Below are 14,398 nucleotides of genomic sequence, written 5' to 3'. Positions count from 1 at the left end.
AGATCTGAGCGGCTGCTGCTTCCTTCTGGTCTTTTAACCCTGAGTTGTCCCCTTCCATGCTCTGGCCTTTGTCACATGAGCCTTATCTGAAAACCTCAAACCACTTCTTTGTAGTCAGAGTGGACTGTTTATTTGTATTTAATTAAAGCCTCTGGTAAGTTTTCATCCATTGGGTGGGTTGGGGGTCAAGGGGGGTGGTTGCATCAGCCAGTCCTTAAGCCCTCAGGTGCCTGAGCCCCAGAAACCTGGGCCTCATGATGATAGATCAAAGAAAGTCTTTGCGTGGTTCATATTAGATCACCAAGGTGATTGTGCATTGAGACGAGATTCCTTGCTTCATATAGAGGAGATAAACCATCATGATCAGACTATAAAGGCAAGATCCACAGTGTGGAATAGACATAATGGTGTGAAAGTGATGCTGAAGAGGGCTTATTCCACCTACTAAAGGACTCAGTGGTTTAAAACAACAGCAACATGGCTTTACCCACAGCTGCACTTTGGTCTGGATACAGTGCAGATGGCATCCCTCTACTCACCTTGGTATCAGGGCTGCTCGAAGCCTGGAGGCTGACCCACTTGAAGGATTGCTCACACATGCCCAGTGGTTGGTGCTGGCTATCCACTCAGCACGTTGGTTTTTCTCCATAAGAGCCCCTCAAGTTGTCTCACTTCATGGGATTCTTTGGCTCCCTCATAACACAGTGGTTGGTTTCCCCAGAGTGAGCATCTCCTAAAAAGTGAGCCATCTAGAAGCTGTGTTTTTTTCGTTACCTAGATTTTGATGTCATATGGCACCTATTCTACCTTATTCCACTGCTTAAAGCAATCAAGAGCTCCCCTCACCCAAATTATAAAAGGAGGGCCCTAGACCTCCTTTGTTGCAGTCATGTAAGAAGAGCCTGTGGGATGGAGATATGCAGCGGCAGACATGTCCCCATCATGAAAATGGGGGAAGTCATGGAATCAAAACAATTGTTGTTTCAAAACATCTTGATCCCAAGCTTCTTAAAAAGCAACAACACCTTAGTTAAAGAAACAAAGCTCATGGTCAACAATGATTCTGGCAAGTGAGTCACAGTGAACCAAGCAGTGTCCTCATCCCACATGGGCTTGGACACCCTGCACTGGATGACCTGGATGAGATATCAGAACGCAAGTGAAGTGAGGAATGCTGCCTTCCATAGGGAATGCAGAAGGGCGTGGGAACCTACTCCAGTATTCTTGCCTGGAGAATTCCATGGACAGGGAAGCCTGGCAGGCTACAGTCCATGGGGTCACAAAGAGTCAGACATGACTGAGCGACTTTTAGTACCACTACTACGTAGGGAGTGAACATCCAACGGCTGTGAGGAGGCTGCTTACACAAGGGTTGACCACTGGTGGTAAAGGAGCTCAAGGAGGATTCAGGGACTCCCACAGAAAGGGCAGTCTGGTGGGATGTGTCAGAGCAGGACAAATAGGGCGAGGCAGGCATGGCTTTGAAGCGGCTGCCTGACGTGGATTGCCAGAGCCTGGGTGGGGAGAGCAGGGGATACACTTGGAGAAGATGAGTAAGAGATCTGTTTTATAAATCTCTGTGGGGACTAATAAAATAATTAAACATATTAAGGCAACTGACTCAGTTTCTTCCTGTCTGAAGATTAGATGGTATTGGTGGCATCAATGATAATTTCCTGGATTTGATGGCTGAATTGTAGTCACATAAGCGTTTCCTTGTTTGTAGAAATTGCCCTCTAAAGTTTTTGAGAACTGATGGAACACCATGTCAGCAACTTTACTCTCAAATGGTTCAGGAAAATAAAAGTTTTTTGTATTATAATTGCTACTTTTCCATAAGCCTGAGATTATTTCAAAAGTAAAAGGAGATCCATAGCCTTCACATAAATGAACAACAACCAGTTTGAAGATACATTTGAAAAGATAATCCGTCACAGCAGCAACAAAAAACATAAAGAGCTTGCGAAAAACATAAGCAGAATTGTGAAACACTATTTGAGCAAAATGTTAAAGGATTCTTGAAAAATATAAAAACAGACTTTAGAAATAGAAAGATAGTCTTAGTTCTCTGATAGGGTAGAACCACACCAAAAAGGCACTGATTCTCCCAAAGTTAATATAAAAATGTGATTCCAATTAAAAGAAATTTTTTTCTCCTAGTGTTAGGAAGTTCTAGCCAATGTCTAAAATTTATTTGGAAAATAGCATGAAGGAATAACTAGTCAGATATTAAAAAACATCCCATAAGATGTATTTTCTGAAAACAGTGTGTTGCCCACTCATGATCAGACAGACAGACCAAAGAAAATGAATAGAAAATCCAGAAACATTCCCAAGCACATATGAAAATGTAGTTTACACCGAGGTGACATTTAATCAATGATATTAGGGCAATAAGTTAGTCACACATCGCATAAACCACCTGAGTAACTGCAAAATATGAGACACAAATGTATGAAATAAAACCATAGTAATAAATAAATGTGGACAAATCCCTTGATAAAATTAGAGGTCTTCTAGCAATGACTCTAAATACAGAAACATTAAAAGGAGAGATTGATAAATAAATTGTGATATGTAAAATACAGTTTTTTAAAGTTTATATCTCAAAAATCAAGCATAAGCAAAACCAAAATACAGACAATAACTCTATATTTTGTCAAAATACAGACAAAATACAGAAAAAAATTATTGCAACATATATTACAAACAGTTGATCTATATAAAAACAAAGAGTTAGAAAAATCTAAAGAAGAATCAAGCAGAGCTGAAGAATACAATAACTGAAATTTAAAATACACTAGAAGGAATCAATAGTAGATTAGATGATACAGTGGAGTGGATCAGCAAAATAGAAGAGAGAGCAGCAGAAATCACTCAATCTGAACAAAAAAAAAAAAAGAGAGAGAGAGAGAAAGTTTTTAATGAGGACACTTTAAGAGAACTCTGAGATAATATCAAGGATACTGATATTCACAGTCTAGGAGTCCCAGAAGGAGAAGAGAGAAGAAAAGGGTTAGAGACCATACTTGAAGACATAATAGCTGAAAACTTCCCTAACATAGGAAAAGAAAGAAATATCCAGGGCCAGGAAACACTGACAGTCCCAAACAGGATAAACACAAAGATGACCACACTAAGACACTGTAATTGAAATGGCAAAAATTAAATATTAATTTTATATTAATATGAACATTAAAATCAGTAAAGGAAAAGCAAAAAGTTATGTATAGGGGAACTATCAGCTACCAGCAGACTTTTCAACAAAAAATTTGCAAGCCAGAAGGCAGTGCATGATATATTTCCAGCGATGAAAGGAAAAAAAATCTTATAACCTAGAGTACTCCACTGGGCAGGCTATATTTGAAGGAGAAAGCTAAAGTTTTACAACAAGCAAAAGCTAGGAGTTCAGCAACACAAAGACAGCCTTATAAGAAATGTTATATGGTCTTCCCTAAACGAAAAAGAAAAGACTACAACTAGAAGTATGAAAATTATCAAAGAAAAAGTCTCACTGATAAGGAAAAATGAAGGTGTATTTGTCTGGGAGAGAGTGAAGGACAGGGAAGCCTGGCATGCTGCAGTCCATGAGGTCGCAGAGTTGGACATGACTGAGCAACTGAACAGCAACAACCTTCAGGGTAGCTATCAACACTTATAAAGCTGGTAAGAAAGTTAAAGGATGAAAGTAGTAAAATCATCTATATCCACAATAGGTAGTTAAGGAATACTTGAAATAAAAAGCCATAAAATACAATGTCAAAAAAATGAACAATGAGAGGGATAAAAATGCAGAGTCATAAGGGTGTGTTAAACTTAAGAGGCCAACAATTGAAAATAATTACAGTTATAGAATACCGATGTATATATATATATATATATATATATATATATGCCTGATGGTAATCACACACCAAAAATCTATACTAGATACACACACAGAAAAAAGAGAAAAGAATCCAAATATAACACTAAGGATAGTCATCAAATCACAAGGGAAGAGAGCAAAAGAAGAAACAAAAAAAAGAAACACAAAAACAACTGAAAAACAATGAACAAAATGGCAAAAAGTACACACCTATCAATAAATACTTTAAATATAAATGGGCTAAAATGAGCCAATTAAAAGACATGGAATACCTAAATGGATACAGAAACAAGAGTCATACATATGCTGCCTACAAGAGACTCACTTCAGATCTAAAGATAACACACAGACTGAAAATGAGGGGATAGAAAAAGTATTCCAAGGAAATGGAAACAAAATTAAAGCCAGGGTAGCAATACTTGCATCAGACAAAATAGTTTTAAAACAAAGACTGACAAAAGGCAAATAAGGACATTACATAATGATCAAGGGATCAATTCAAGTAGAAGATATATCAATTTTAGATATATACACAACCAACATAGGAGCACCTAAAAACATAAATATTAACAAGCATAAAGGGAGAAATTGACGGTAATGCAGTAAAAATATGGGACTTTAACACCCTAATTACTTCAATGGACAGATCATTCAGATAAAAAATAAATAAGAAAACAAAGGCCTTACTTAAATAACACATTAGACCAGATGGATACACACACACACACACACACACACACACACGCACATATATCTCTTTCTCCAGGAAATTTTAAAGGGTTCTTGACCAAGGAGACTGGGAGGTCATTACAAGGACAGGAATTTTCTCATCTGAGAAGCATACAGAGGAATCTTATCTCAAGTATCTCAGCTAGTGGGATTCTTTATCTGATGTGGTGACTCAACACTTTATTCTTGAAGGATTTTAGTGGTCTTATGTTTATTAGCTAAAGTAGCCTTTCACTGACCATCACTAATAGGAATGGAAATACCAAGTTACCAAGATGTAACACAGGGAATCTCATCTTCCCTTGGCAGTTAGGATCACCCACCTAACTTGCATAGTAAGTTTATCTGTCTGTCGATTGCTTTCCTACAAATTAAGGCCTCCAAAAATCAGAAGAGTCCAAGGTCATAGAGACAGAAGTAAACTTCTGAGACTGAGTTAATAGGTTTAATAGTAGGAATGAGAGCCATTCTTATGGTCACTTCTTTGTCTCTAGAACCATATATTCTAGCTAGGAGAGAAACAACACCCTATACTCACTGCTGGCTTAAAGCATATACCACATCCTGAAAGACAGCATCCCAATCTTGAAGGTGGTTATCTTTCCACTATCTACATTACCAAGTCTTACACAATTCTCAGGCCAGCTGTTTCTGGGTGATATGAGACATTAACTCATGGCTTCAACGTTCTTTCACAGTAAAACATTTGTTGGCTGAAAGTCGTGTTCTGTGGGATACAGAGACAGGAAATAAACCCTGCAAGACCACTGTGGTACCAGCAGCAGCATGGTCCTGGGCAGGGAAGGCAGAGCCATTTCTGTCCCAAAATTCCCAAAACAGACTAGCAAGGTCTTGACCTTTCAGGTCCATCATCCCCAGAGCTGGCCTGGCGGTTCTCTCCCCAGGTATATTGGGAACTGAATCTTCTTGTGGGTCTGGGCAGGAAAAAGTGGTGGGAGAGGCCTTGGTCAGTAGAGGCATTTCACTGGAGGTCATTACAGATATTTTTAAAACTGTATTCATTTATTTATTTATGAACTGTGAACTTCCTGATGTTCAAATTGGTTTTAGAAAAGGCAGAGGAACCAGAGATCAAATTGCCAACATCTGCTGGATCATGGAAAAAGCAAGAGAGTTCCAGAAAAGCATCTATTTCTGCTTTATTGACTATGCCAAAGCCTTTGACTGTGTGGATCACAATAAACTGTGGAAAATTCTGAAAGAGATGGGAATACCAGACCACCTGACCTGCCTCTTGAGAAATTTGTATGCAGGTCAGGAAGCAACAGTTAGAACTGGACATGGAACAACAGACTGGTTCCAAATAGGAAAAGGAGTTCGTCAAGGCTGTATATTGTCACCCTGTTTATTTAACTTCTATGCAGAGTACATCATGAGAAATGCTGGACTGGAAGAAACACAAGCTGGAATCAAGATTGCCGGGAGAAATATCAATAACCTCAGATATGCAGATGACACCACCCTTACGGCAGAAAGTGAAGAGGAACTAAAAAGCCTCTTGATGAAAGTGAAAGTGGAGAGTGAAAAAGTTGGCTTAAAGCTCAACATTCAGAAAACGAAGATCATGGCATCTGGTCCCATCACTTCATGGGAAATAGATGGGGAAACAGTGTCAGACTTTATTTTTCTGGGCTCCAAAATCACTGCAGATGGTGACTGCAGTCATGAAATTAAAAGACGCTTACTCCTTGGAAGGAAAGTTATGACCAACCTAGATAGCATATTCAAAAGCAGAGACATTACTTTGCCAACAAATTTTTGTCTAGTCAAGGCTATGGTTTTTCCTGTGGTGATGTATGGATGTGAGAGTTGGACTGTGAAGAAGGCTGAGTACTGAAGAATTGATGCTTTTGAACTGTGGTGTTGGAGAAGACTCTTGAGAGTCCCTTGGACTGCAAGGAGATCCAACCAGTCCATTCTGAAGGAGATCAGCCCTGGGATTTCTTTGGAAGGAATGATGCTAAAGCTGAAACTCCAGTACTTTGGCCACCTCATGCGAAGAGTTGACTCATTGGAAAAGACTCTGATGCTGGGAGGGATTGGGGGCAGGAGGAGAAGGGGACGACAGAGGATGAGATGGCTGGATGGCATCACTGACTCGATGGACGTGAGTCTGAGTGAACTCTGGGAGTTGGTGATGGACAAGGAGGCCTGGCGTGCTGCGATTCATGGGGTTGCAAAGAATCGGACACGACTGAGCGACTGATCTGATCTGATTTATTTATTTCTGGCTGTGCAGGGTCTTCATTGCTCCATGTGGGTTTCTCTAGTTGTGGCTATCCTTCGTTCAGGTGTGCAGGCTTCTCACTGTGGTGGCTGCGCTTGCTGCAGAGCATAGACTCGAGGCACACAGGCTTCAGTAGTTACAGCACGCGGGCTCAGTAGTTGTCCTGCATAGGCTTACTTGTTCTGAATCACGTGGAATCTTCCCAGATCAAGGATCGAACTCATGCTCTCTGCATTAGCAGGCAGATTCTTATCCACTGAGCCACCAGGGAAGTCCAGGGATATTTTATTTTATTTTGTTTCTTATTTCCATTGCAAAGATCTTTAAACAAGTTAAGGACTGTTTCCTCAATAGTGAGGGATGGAGGACATTTCCACAGACCAGAAGATTTGAAGAAATCAGCATGTTTTAGGTGCTTACCCACCTTCATCTGATTGTGCCCATGAGCAGACAGAACAGCTCACCAAGAAGCTGTCTGAGTACTTGTCAGAGATCGGCTGCCATGGGAACCCAGGGACTCGCTGTGTGTGGAGAGAGGTATCTGAGCAGAGGCTCCTGTCTTGTCCAGGGATGGCAGGAAGTCATCAGTGGGTAGGGTTAGAAAACATGGAAGTCCTCTTGCTGGCCTGACTCTCAGGGGGCCTGGCTGAGCCCAGGCTCCGTCCTAACTCTGTGGGGCCTCCAGGCGCTCACTGTCCCTCCTGGAACTGTCCTCCTCATCTCTCGAAGGAGGACAAGTCTGCAACAAATATTCTTACACTTTTTCAAACCACAAAACCATTTCCTCAAAGTAAACGTTATACTTGAGCTGAATATATAAGTGGTTGGGCACCTTTTTAAACACTATGTTTTTGTTTCTTTGTTTTCTTTTTGTGTAATTTTCAATCAACGAGCTGGGTCCTAGTACGTCTGGGGATTTTTTCAGCTCTAAATCAGAAGCTGTGTCTTTAAAGCAGAAGAGAAGAACTGCTCTTCCTTTGTAAACGTGCCCCAGGTCACTAGGAGACTGTGTTGCTGTGTGATTTGTGCACAACCAGAGGAGAAACGGCCTGCCTTTAGGGTAACCGTATCCCAAAGTATTGACACATGCCTCAGAGAAGCACAGTGCTGTGTGTAGGGCGGCCCAGCCAAGCGCTGGAACTCAGGCTCGGCTCCCAGGCAGCTCGGCACAACAGTCAAGACCCTGGAGGGATGGTAAATGGAAGTGTCTGGTGAGGGGAGACCAGCACAGGGAGATCCTTGCCCAGCAAAAATCACATACTCTCCAAACCAAGACCTTCCCAAGGATGAAAAGTCTAGGTTGTCTTGGACCCTATGGAGCAGCAGTAACCGTGACAGCCTAAGAGCAGAGGTGTTTTTCCATTTGTCCAGACCACATGGGCCCCCCTGACTGCAGTTTGGTTTGCACAGGCAGGAGCTTGCAGCCATGACAGGGAGCCTGTTTCTGGTCCATCCAGTGGATGAGTGTTTAGAATCAGATTCTAATTGCCTTTCAAATGGGTGTTCCTACCATTTGAGCGTGTGCAGTGACATTTCTACCTGCTGTCTTAAGAGTGGGCTTCCCTGGTAGCTCAGCTGGTAAAGAATCCACCTGCAATGTGGTGAGACTTGGGTTCGATCCCTGGGTTGGGAAGATCCCCTGGATAAGGGCAAACTACCCACTCCAATATTCTTGCCTAGAGAATTCCATGGACAGAGGAGCCTGGCAGGCTACAGTTTATGGGTTCGCAAAGAGTCGGACACGACTGAGCGACTAAGCACAGCACATTAAGAGTAAAAAAATAAGGCTGCCCTGTTCCTTCTCTTCCCTCCCTGCTGCCCCCTCCCACAGGGGGCGAGTATGCTCCAGTGAGCAGAGCAGAGATTTGTTTCATGTCTAGAAACAAAATGACTGATGCTCCAGAGTTACATGTAATAATACTCCTACTCAGTCTGGATGAGAACAAGGGGCTTCTCAGGAGACCAGCCCAGCTCTGGCCCGGCTCCCCTGGCTGTGGGGGTTAAAGGTCAGCTCAGGTAGCCCCCCTCCCCAGTAGGAGGGTCTCTGTCCTGGAGCTGCAGCCCCAGGCTGTGCTCTTGGTGTTGGGGACCCATGGTGTGACCCCCTCCTCCCTGCCATGTACACAGAGCAAGGAGCCAAGGAGCTCACTCTGAGCCCCAGGACCAGAGAGGTTCATGTTTTCCCCTGATGGTGCTCAGCTTCAGCCCTGGCGGGAGGGCCGGCCCTGGAAGACAGGTGTGGGTGAGCAGACCTGGGTGACAGCTTTGCATGGGGTTTAGGGGAAGAGATAGTGGGAGGAGGGAGAGGAGGAAGCAGAAAACAGCAGAATCCTATCATTGCCTTTCTAAACACACAGTGAGTATTTGTGAATAGGAGTCAGTGAATAAATAAGCAACCAGCCCTTCAAGCCCAGCTGAGAGACAGTTACTGAGCTGCGGGCACCCCAACCCTGCAGTGTGATTCTGGATCAGCCCCAGGGAAGATGTTCTGGTTCCTGCAGTCAGAGGCTTTCTTCATCCAGGGCAGGAAACTTGAGACTTTGGTGCAGGACCCTGGAGGTGACACATTATTTTGTCCATAGAAGACAATGCCCGGGGGTTACGTTGTCACACCCCAGAGTCCCCCTGAGGACATGAAAGGGGAAAGACTGAGCCAGCTCGACTCCTGGTCCTGCCTCGCCCCCCATCTTAAGATCCCTCTAGGTGATGGTAGCCTTACAGGGCCTCCATCGGAGCACAGGGTAGGACATGGTCAGTGCTTCACTGCACCCAGGTGGCAGCTCCATCTCCTCTCCCAGGTCCCTGATCTGCTCCACACGAAGACTCTGCAGGACTGTTGACTCCGGGCTGGTCTCCAGGACACAGAAGCAGGAGTGGAGGCTGACACTCGGCATGAAGGACGAGCCTGTTACCCAGTTCAGGTGCGCTCACAGGAGCAGGTAATCACACAGAACAGGGGGCAGGCTCCATCCCACACATCAAGGCCGTTCTACTCCTGGGCGAGGATACAGAGCTAGTGTCCCCCTGTCCTCACGGGACTGACCCTCTTCCTCTGTGTGGCCCACAGTGGTGGACGTTGTGGAGGTCACACAGGCTAGTGTGGTTGGGAACAGCCGTTTGTGGCTGTGGTTTGTGCAGGACTTGTGATGCGGTCCCTCCTCTTATCAATTCCACGTATTCCTTTTGCAGAAGTCAGTGACACAAGATCTTCTCTGCATCGCACATCAAAGCTGCACAGATGGTAGATCTTCTCTTATCGAGATGGACAGTGAGGAGGGCCCAGTGTGAACCAAAGGCATCTAAACCTGAGCTTCTCAACTGAGGCTGATTCCTGCCCAGCTCCTCATAACACCCTGCCTACCCCTCCCCACCCCCACCAACATGACATCGTCCTTGGGGGACATTTAGAAAAGCCTAGAGACATCCTTGGTTCAGAACTTGGAGGAGAAGGGGATGTTGATACTGGCACATTACTAATGGGGAGAGCCCGGGGATGCTCTAAACATCCTGCAACTCAGCATGTCCTTAGTGATTCTGAAGAGCCCTAAAGATGACTCAGAGTTGATGATGAAGGCAGGGAAGGATCTGCTGTACTTTCTTCTTGAAGGTGGACATAGGGGCCCTGCCACTCCAGGGAACCTCTTTCTCTTCTTTCTCTCCCTATTGTTCTTCACTGTATCCTCTCTGTCTCTCACACACACACCACACAGTTCCCCCTTTCAAGGCTTCTGGAATGCCTGATGCCGGGAGAAGAGAGAGGACACACACACTCAGGTCTGGAAGCCGGGTGTTCACTGAGATTTATTGGGAATTCTGTGACCTGAAGGGGCCTTCCTGAGGATTAGGGACGTGACGGGGCTTTAAGAGGAAAACCAGAGGCAGATCCAGGGTGAGTGGCACAGAGAACCTGCCGGAGTCCTGCTCTGGTTTCCCCTCAGGCTGGCCCAGGTTCCAGGTTAATTCTCTTTCAGGACCTCATCGATCCAGGGCCGGTAAGGGGAGATCCGGGTGAAGACGGCCGGGGGCTTTGCATTGGGCAGTCCATAGGAGACAATGCCCTGGGCCACCCCAGCACACAGAAGAGGGCCCCCAGAGTCTCCCTGTGGGACAGAGAAGGAAAGGGAGAGAGAGAAGGTGAGCCAGGGAAACCACCGCCTCCTCCCTGTGGTCCCAGCTCTGAGCTGGTCGGACCTGCCATCAGGCTCAGGAACACTGGCTCCTCATAAGGTGATATGTCTCTGATGCTGTTCCCTTTCCTTCCTGGCACCCCCTGACCCTGGGCGGCACCCCCTGACCCTGAGCAGACCCTGGTCAGAGACCCCACAGGGCCGAGGGAGGAGGATCTGCAGAGGGACAGTCCCAGCTCCTCAGACCTGAGGTCTCACACTTTGTCGCTGGCTGACACTGTGAACTTCGTCTCCTTCCAAAGGTGTCTGCACCCTGGACAGTGATTTGTGGAGCACACCGTAGTCTGAGAATCTCCTTAAATGCAGATTTTGTGCTCTGGGGATTGCCCACACACAGCTGGAGATTGTGGTTAAAAACAGAGAAGTGGCTGCAGGCCCGGGGCTCCATGATTCTCAGCTTCACCTCTTGCAGAATGCTGGAGGCTGGTTCATTCACAGCTGTTTGTCCCCAGCCGGCCACCCAGCACATTATCCCAGGATGGATGAAGGTGAAATGGGGTGGAAGGGGGAGTGTCCTCACACTCCAGGGTCAGGTTGGCTTTCTCCTTCAACTGTGAAGGAAATGAGGGCTGTCAGTGATGGAAATGGGCTTGGGGACGGGTGGAGGCAACCAGGGAGGGACAGGGCAGCTGGTCCACACAAGAGCCAGTTGCAGAGGCTGAGCTGAGGGGTGCTGGTGAGGGGCAGGTTGGGAAAGTGTGAGGGTAATGGGACCTGAAGGAGAAGTCCTGCAGAACAGGGAGTGGGGAAGGAAGCCCTGGAGAACACAGAGCAGGGAGCGGGGAAGAAAGCTCTGGAGAACAGGGAGTGGGGAAGAGGAAGAAGAATCTGTACCTTCAGTAACATGATGTCGTGGAGACCAACACGCTCATATTTTGGGTAAGGAAACTGTTTTATGACCTCAAGCCTCTGCCATGTGTCTTCTTTCTTTTGTAAGTTATGGGCTCCGAGGGTGACTGTACAGACCTATGTGAGGGAGAAGAAGGACAAGGTGAAACGCTGATGGTGGAGTGTCTGCTGAGATACGCCCACTCTGAGAAAGGGCATGTAGTCTCTCCCAGGATCAGTGATCTCTTCCCACCTCCCTTTTTGGAGCTACTCATGTATGCGAGGGGCTCAGGCTTTACTCAAGGAAGAGCTTTCCCAGGGACAGAGATAATTTCCAGGGCCTTCGGGACACCAGGGAGTGAGCGGACCATGGAGGACCCAGGGGACAGGGTAGGTACTTCCTAATCAAGGTGCCCTAATGAGGGCCACCTCTCTGAGGGCAGAGGTGTCCGAGGAAAGGGGGAAGTGGTGGGGTCTCAGGCGGACCCTGTTCTCTGTCTCCCATGGAAAGGATGGGTTCAGGACCCTGGGAACTAAAGGCCAGTGTTCTTGAAAAGGGCATGGAGGAAGTCGTCCAAGAACTGGGTGGGCCCCTGAAGAGTGAGTCCACATCGCTTGTGTTGGGGTTGGGGAGCGGGAGCTGCTTTTAGAAGAGGGGCACTGGGATGAGGTCCCCTTTCCTCTGAGGGGAGCTGAGCTCACAGTGACTGAGGGTCAGGACAGCTGTTCCAGTCTGAGAACGATTTCCTTAAGGCCAAGTATTATCTCTCCCTAAAGAGACCCAGCCCTAGGAGCTCCCCTCAGGCCCCCGAGGAGCCGTTCCTGGTTGCTCCCCTCCCATTTGGAGATAAACAAGACCCATTGTCTCACCTTCCCGCACAGTGAGCAGCCGTCAGCACAAAGTCCCTTCTTATCAAGAAACCACCACAAGCCGCCAGCTTACCATGCCAGGTAACAATTTGCAGGTAGGCCATGTAGGGGCGGGAGTGTGGCTTGCTCTCTGTGCCCCCGATGATCTCCCCTGGAACACAGAAGCCCAGGGCCTGAACACAGAGGGTGCACCAGCTGGCTTCAAGTTGGAACAGGCGTCTTTGGAATCCACACTCGCCCCGGGTTCTGCCCTCTTCCTCTCGGGTGGCTCTGGTGTCTGCTGTCTTTGCTCCAGGCACAGCAGCCAAGCTGGCCTCGGATGTCTCGCAGTCCCGCTCACCTAAGGTTTCCCCCCACTCTATCCTGCCCTCACTCAACCCTCCTCTGTCCCCGTGCATGACCAGCTCTCCAGGTTCCTGTCTCCACCATCTCCATATCCCAGGTTGCTCAGAGATCAGCCAAGTTACAAGGCCAGAAGGTGAAGGGAACACAGGACTTTCAGCACCGTGTCACACATTCCATACAGAGAAGACCACCCTTTGGGACCCCCTGCTCTGGGCTTTCCCTCAGTCAAGGTGGGCTCCTTCTTCCTGGGAACGACCATGAGCTGCAGAGAGAGGGTGTGCACAGCCCAAGTGGAAACTTAACTCTGGGGTGTTGGGGAGAAATCCTGGGGTTCTGTTTAAGGGTCAGCAATCTTCCAAGTAAATCTTGTTTTAGGGGTTGATCCTGCAGCTTCCAGAAGGAGTGGCCGGGCAACTCACCAGCCTGGGTTCTGCAACACAGGAGGAGGAGCAGCAGCAGCGGGAGAGGAGGACGATGCATCTTCTCAGAGAGGCTGCCCAGGGCACGTGCTGCTTCTGTTTTCCAGTCTTGGGTTTTTAACTCCCAACAAGCGAGGGCAGGGCCAGGCTGGTAACCAGAGGAACTGACTGGTTACATACTCTTCTCTCAAACTGTGCCTGCTGTCTTTCTAATCAGAATTTCCCCTAGAGATGCCCTCTGTTTTATGTGAGGTGAAGCTGAGGCCTGAACTTCCAAGTTTTGGCCTCAGGGATGAGCTCTCCAGTGTGGTTCCTCATTGGTGTGGAGGTGGAGGGCTCATGTCCTTCCCAGGCAGGGCAGCTGATTAAGACCCATCAGAGACATGAGTCAGGGAGAATCTTTACACTGAGAATTCAGAAGCACATGTACGTTCAAGACAATGACCACAGTAGGAAATATATTTGCAAAAAGACCCAACACATATACCATAGATATGTGTGAGTACAAAGGCACAAACCTACAAACATACAAATGAATCCAAAGCTGCAGGAAACAATACTTATCCTTAATCACGTGCAATCCAGTCTAAGCTGCCACTCCTTTCCATCCCATTTTATTCCACTCCAGATTAAAATGCAAGCTACACCGCACTTCAAGCATGGTTATCTACAATTTGAAAAATGTTAATCTGCATCTCTCTCTCCCTGCTAACCAAAGGTTCATAGGCAGAAAAGAGTGATCAAAGAATATTAGGTAGGAGAAGAGATCATACTCTATGATTGGACTTTACATACATTATCATAAGAGCAAATGGGATTGGAATTAGGACTCTAAAGAGCTCATGAATATCAATTATTGTCACTCTCTTAGATGTATTATTACTTTTATAACTATCCTGTGAAG

The 14,398-nt window shown here is 46.4% G+C and overlaps 1 protein-coding gene across 1 annotated transcript; it reads right to left on the bottom strand.

Annotated features, from left to right (window-relative positions):
• Nucleotides 1-10,708: 10,708 nt before the first annotated feature.
• LOC129634283 (mast cell protease 2-like) lies at nucleotides 10,709-13,555 on the bottom strand. The gene is given in 7 exon segments (XM_055556385.1): nucleotides 10,709-10,947; nucleotides 11,330-11,555; nucleotides 11,557-11,583; nucleotides 11,867-11,998; nucleotide 12,386; nucleotides 12,731-12,881; nucleotides 13,495-13,555. Coding segments are annotated over 7 exon segments (744 nt in total). The 3' UTR covers nucleotides 10,709-10,801.
• Between the last annotated feature and the right edge of the window lie 843 nt (nucleotides 13,556-14,398).

The sequence above is a fragment of the Bubalus kerabau genome, chromosome 19, assembly GCF_029407905.1.
Source record: "Bubalus kerabau isolate K-KA32 ecotype Philippines breed swamp buffalo chromosome 19, PCC_UOA_SB_1v2, whole genome shotgun sequence".
NCBI lineage: Eukaryota > Metazoa > Chordata > Mammalia > Artiodactyla > Bovidae > Bubalus > Bubalus kerabau.
Note: the sequence above shows the minus strand (reverse complement) of the source record. Positions and strands in the feature narration are given on the sequence as shown.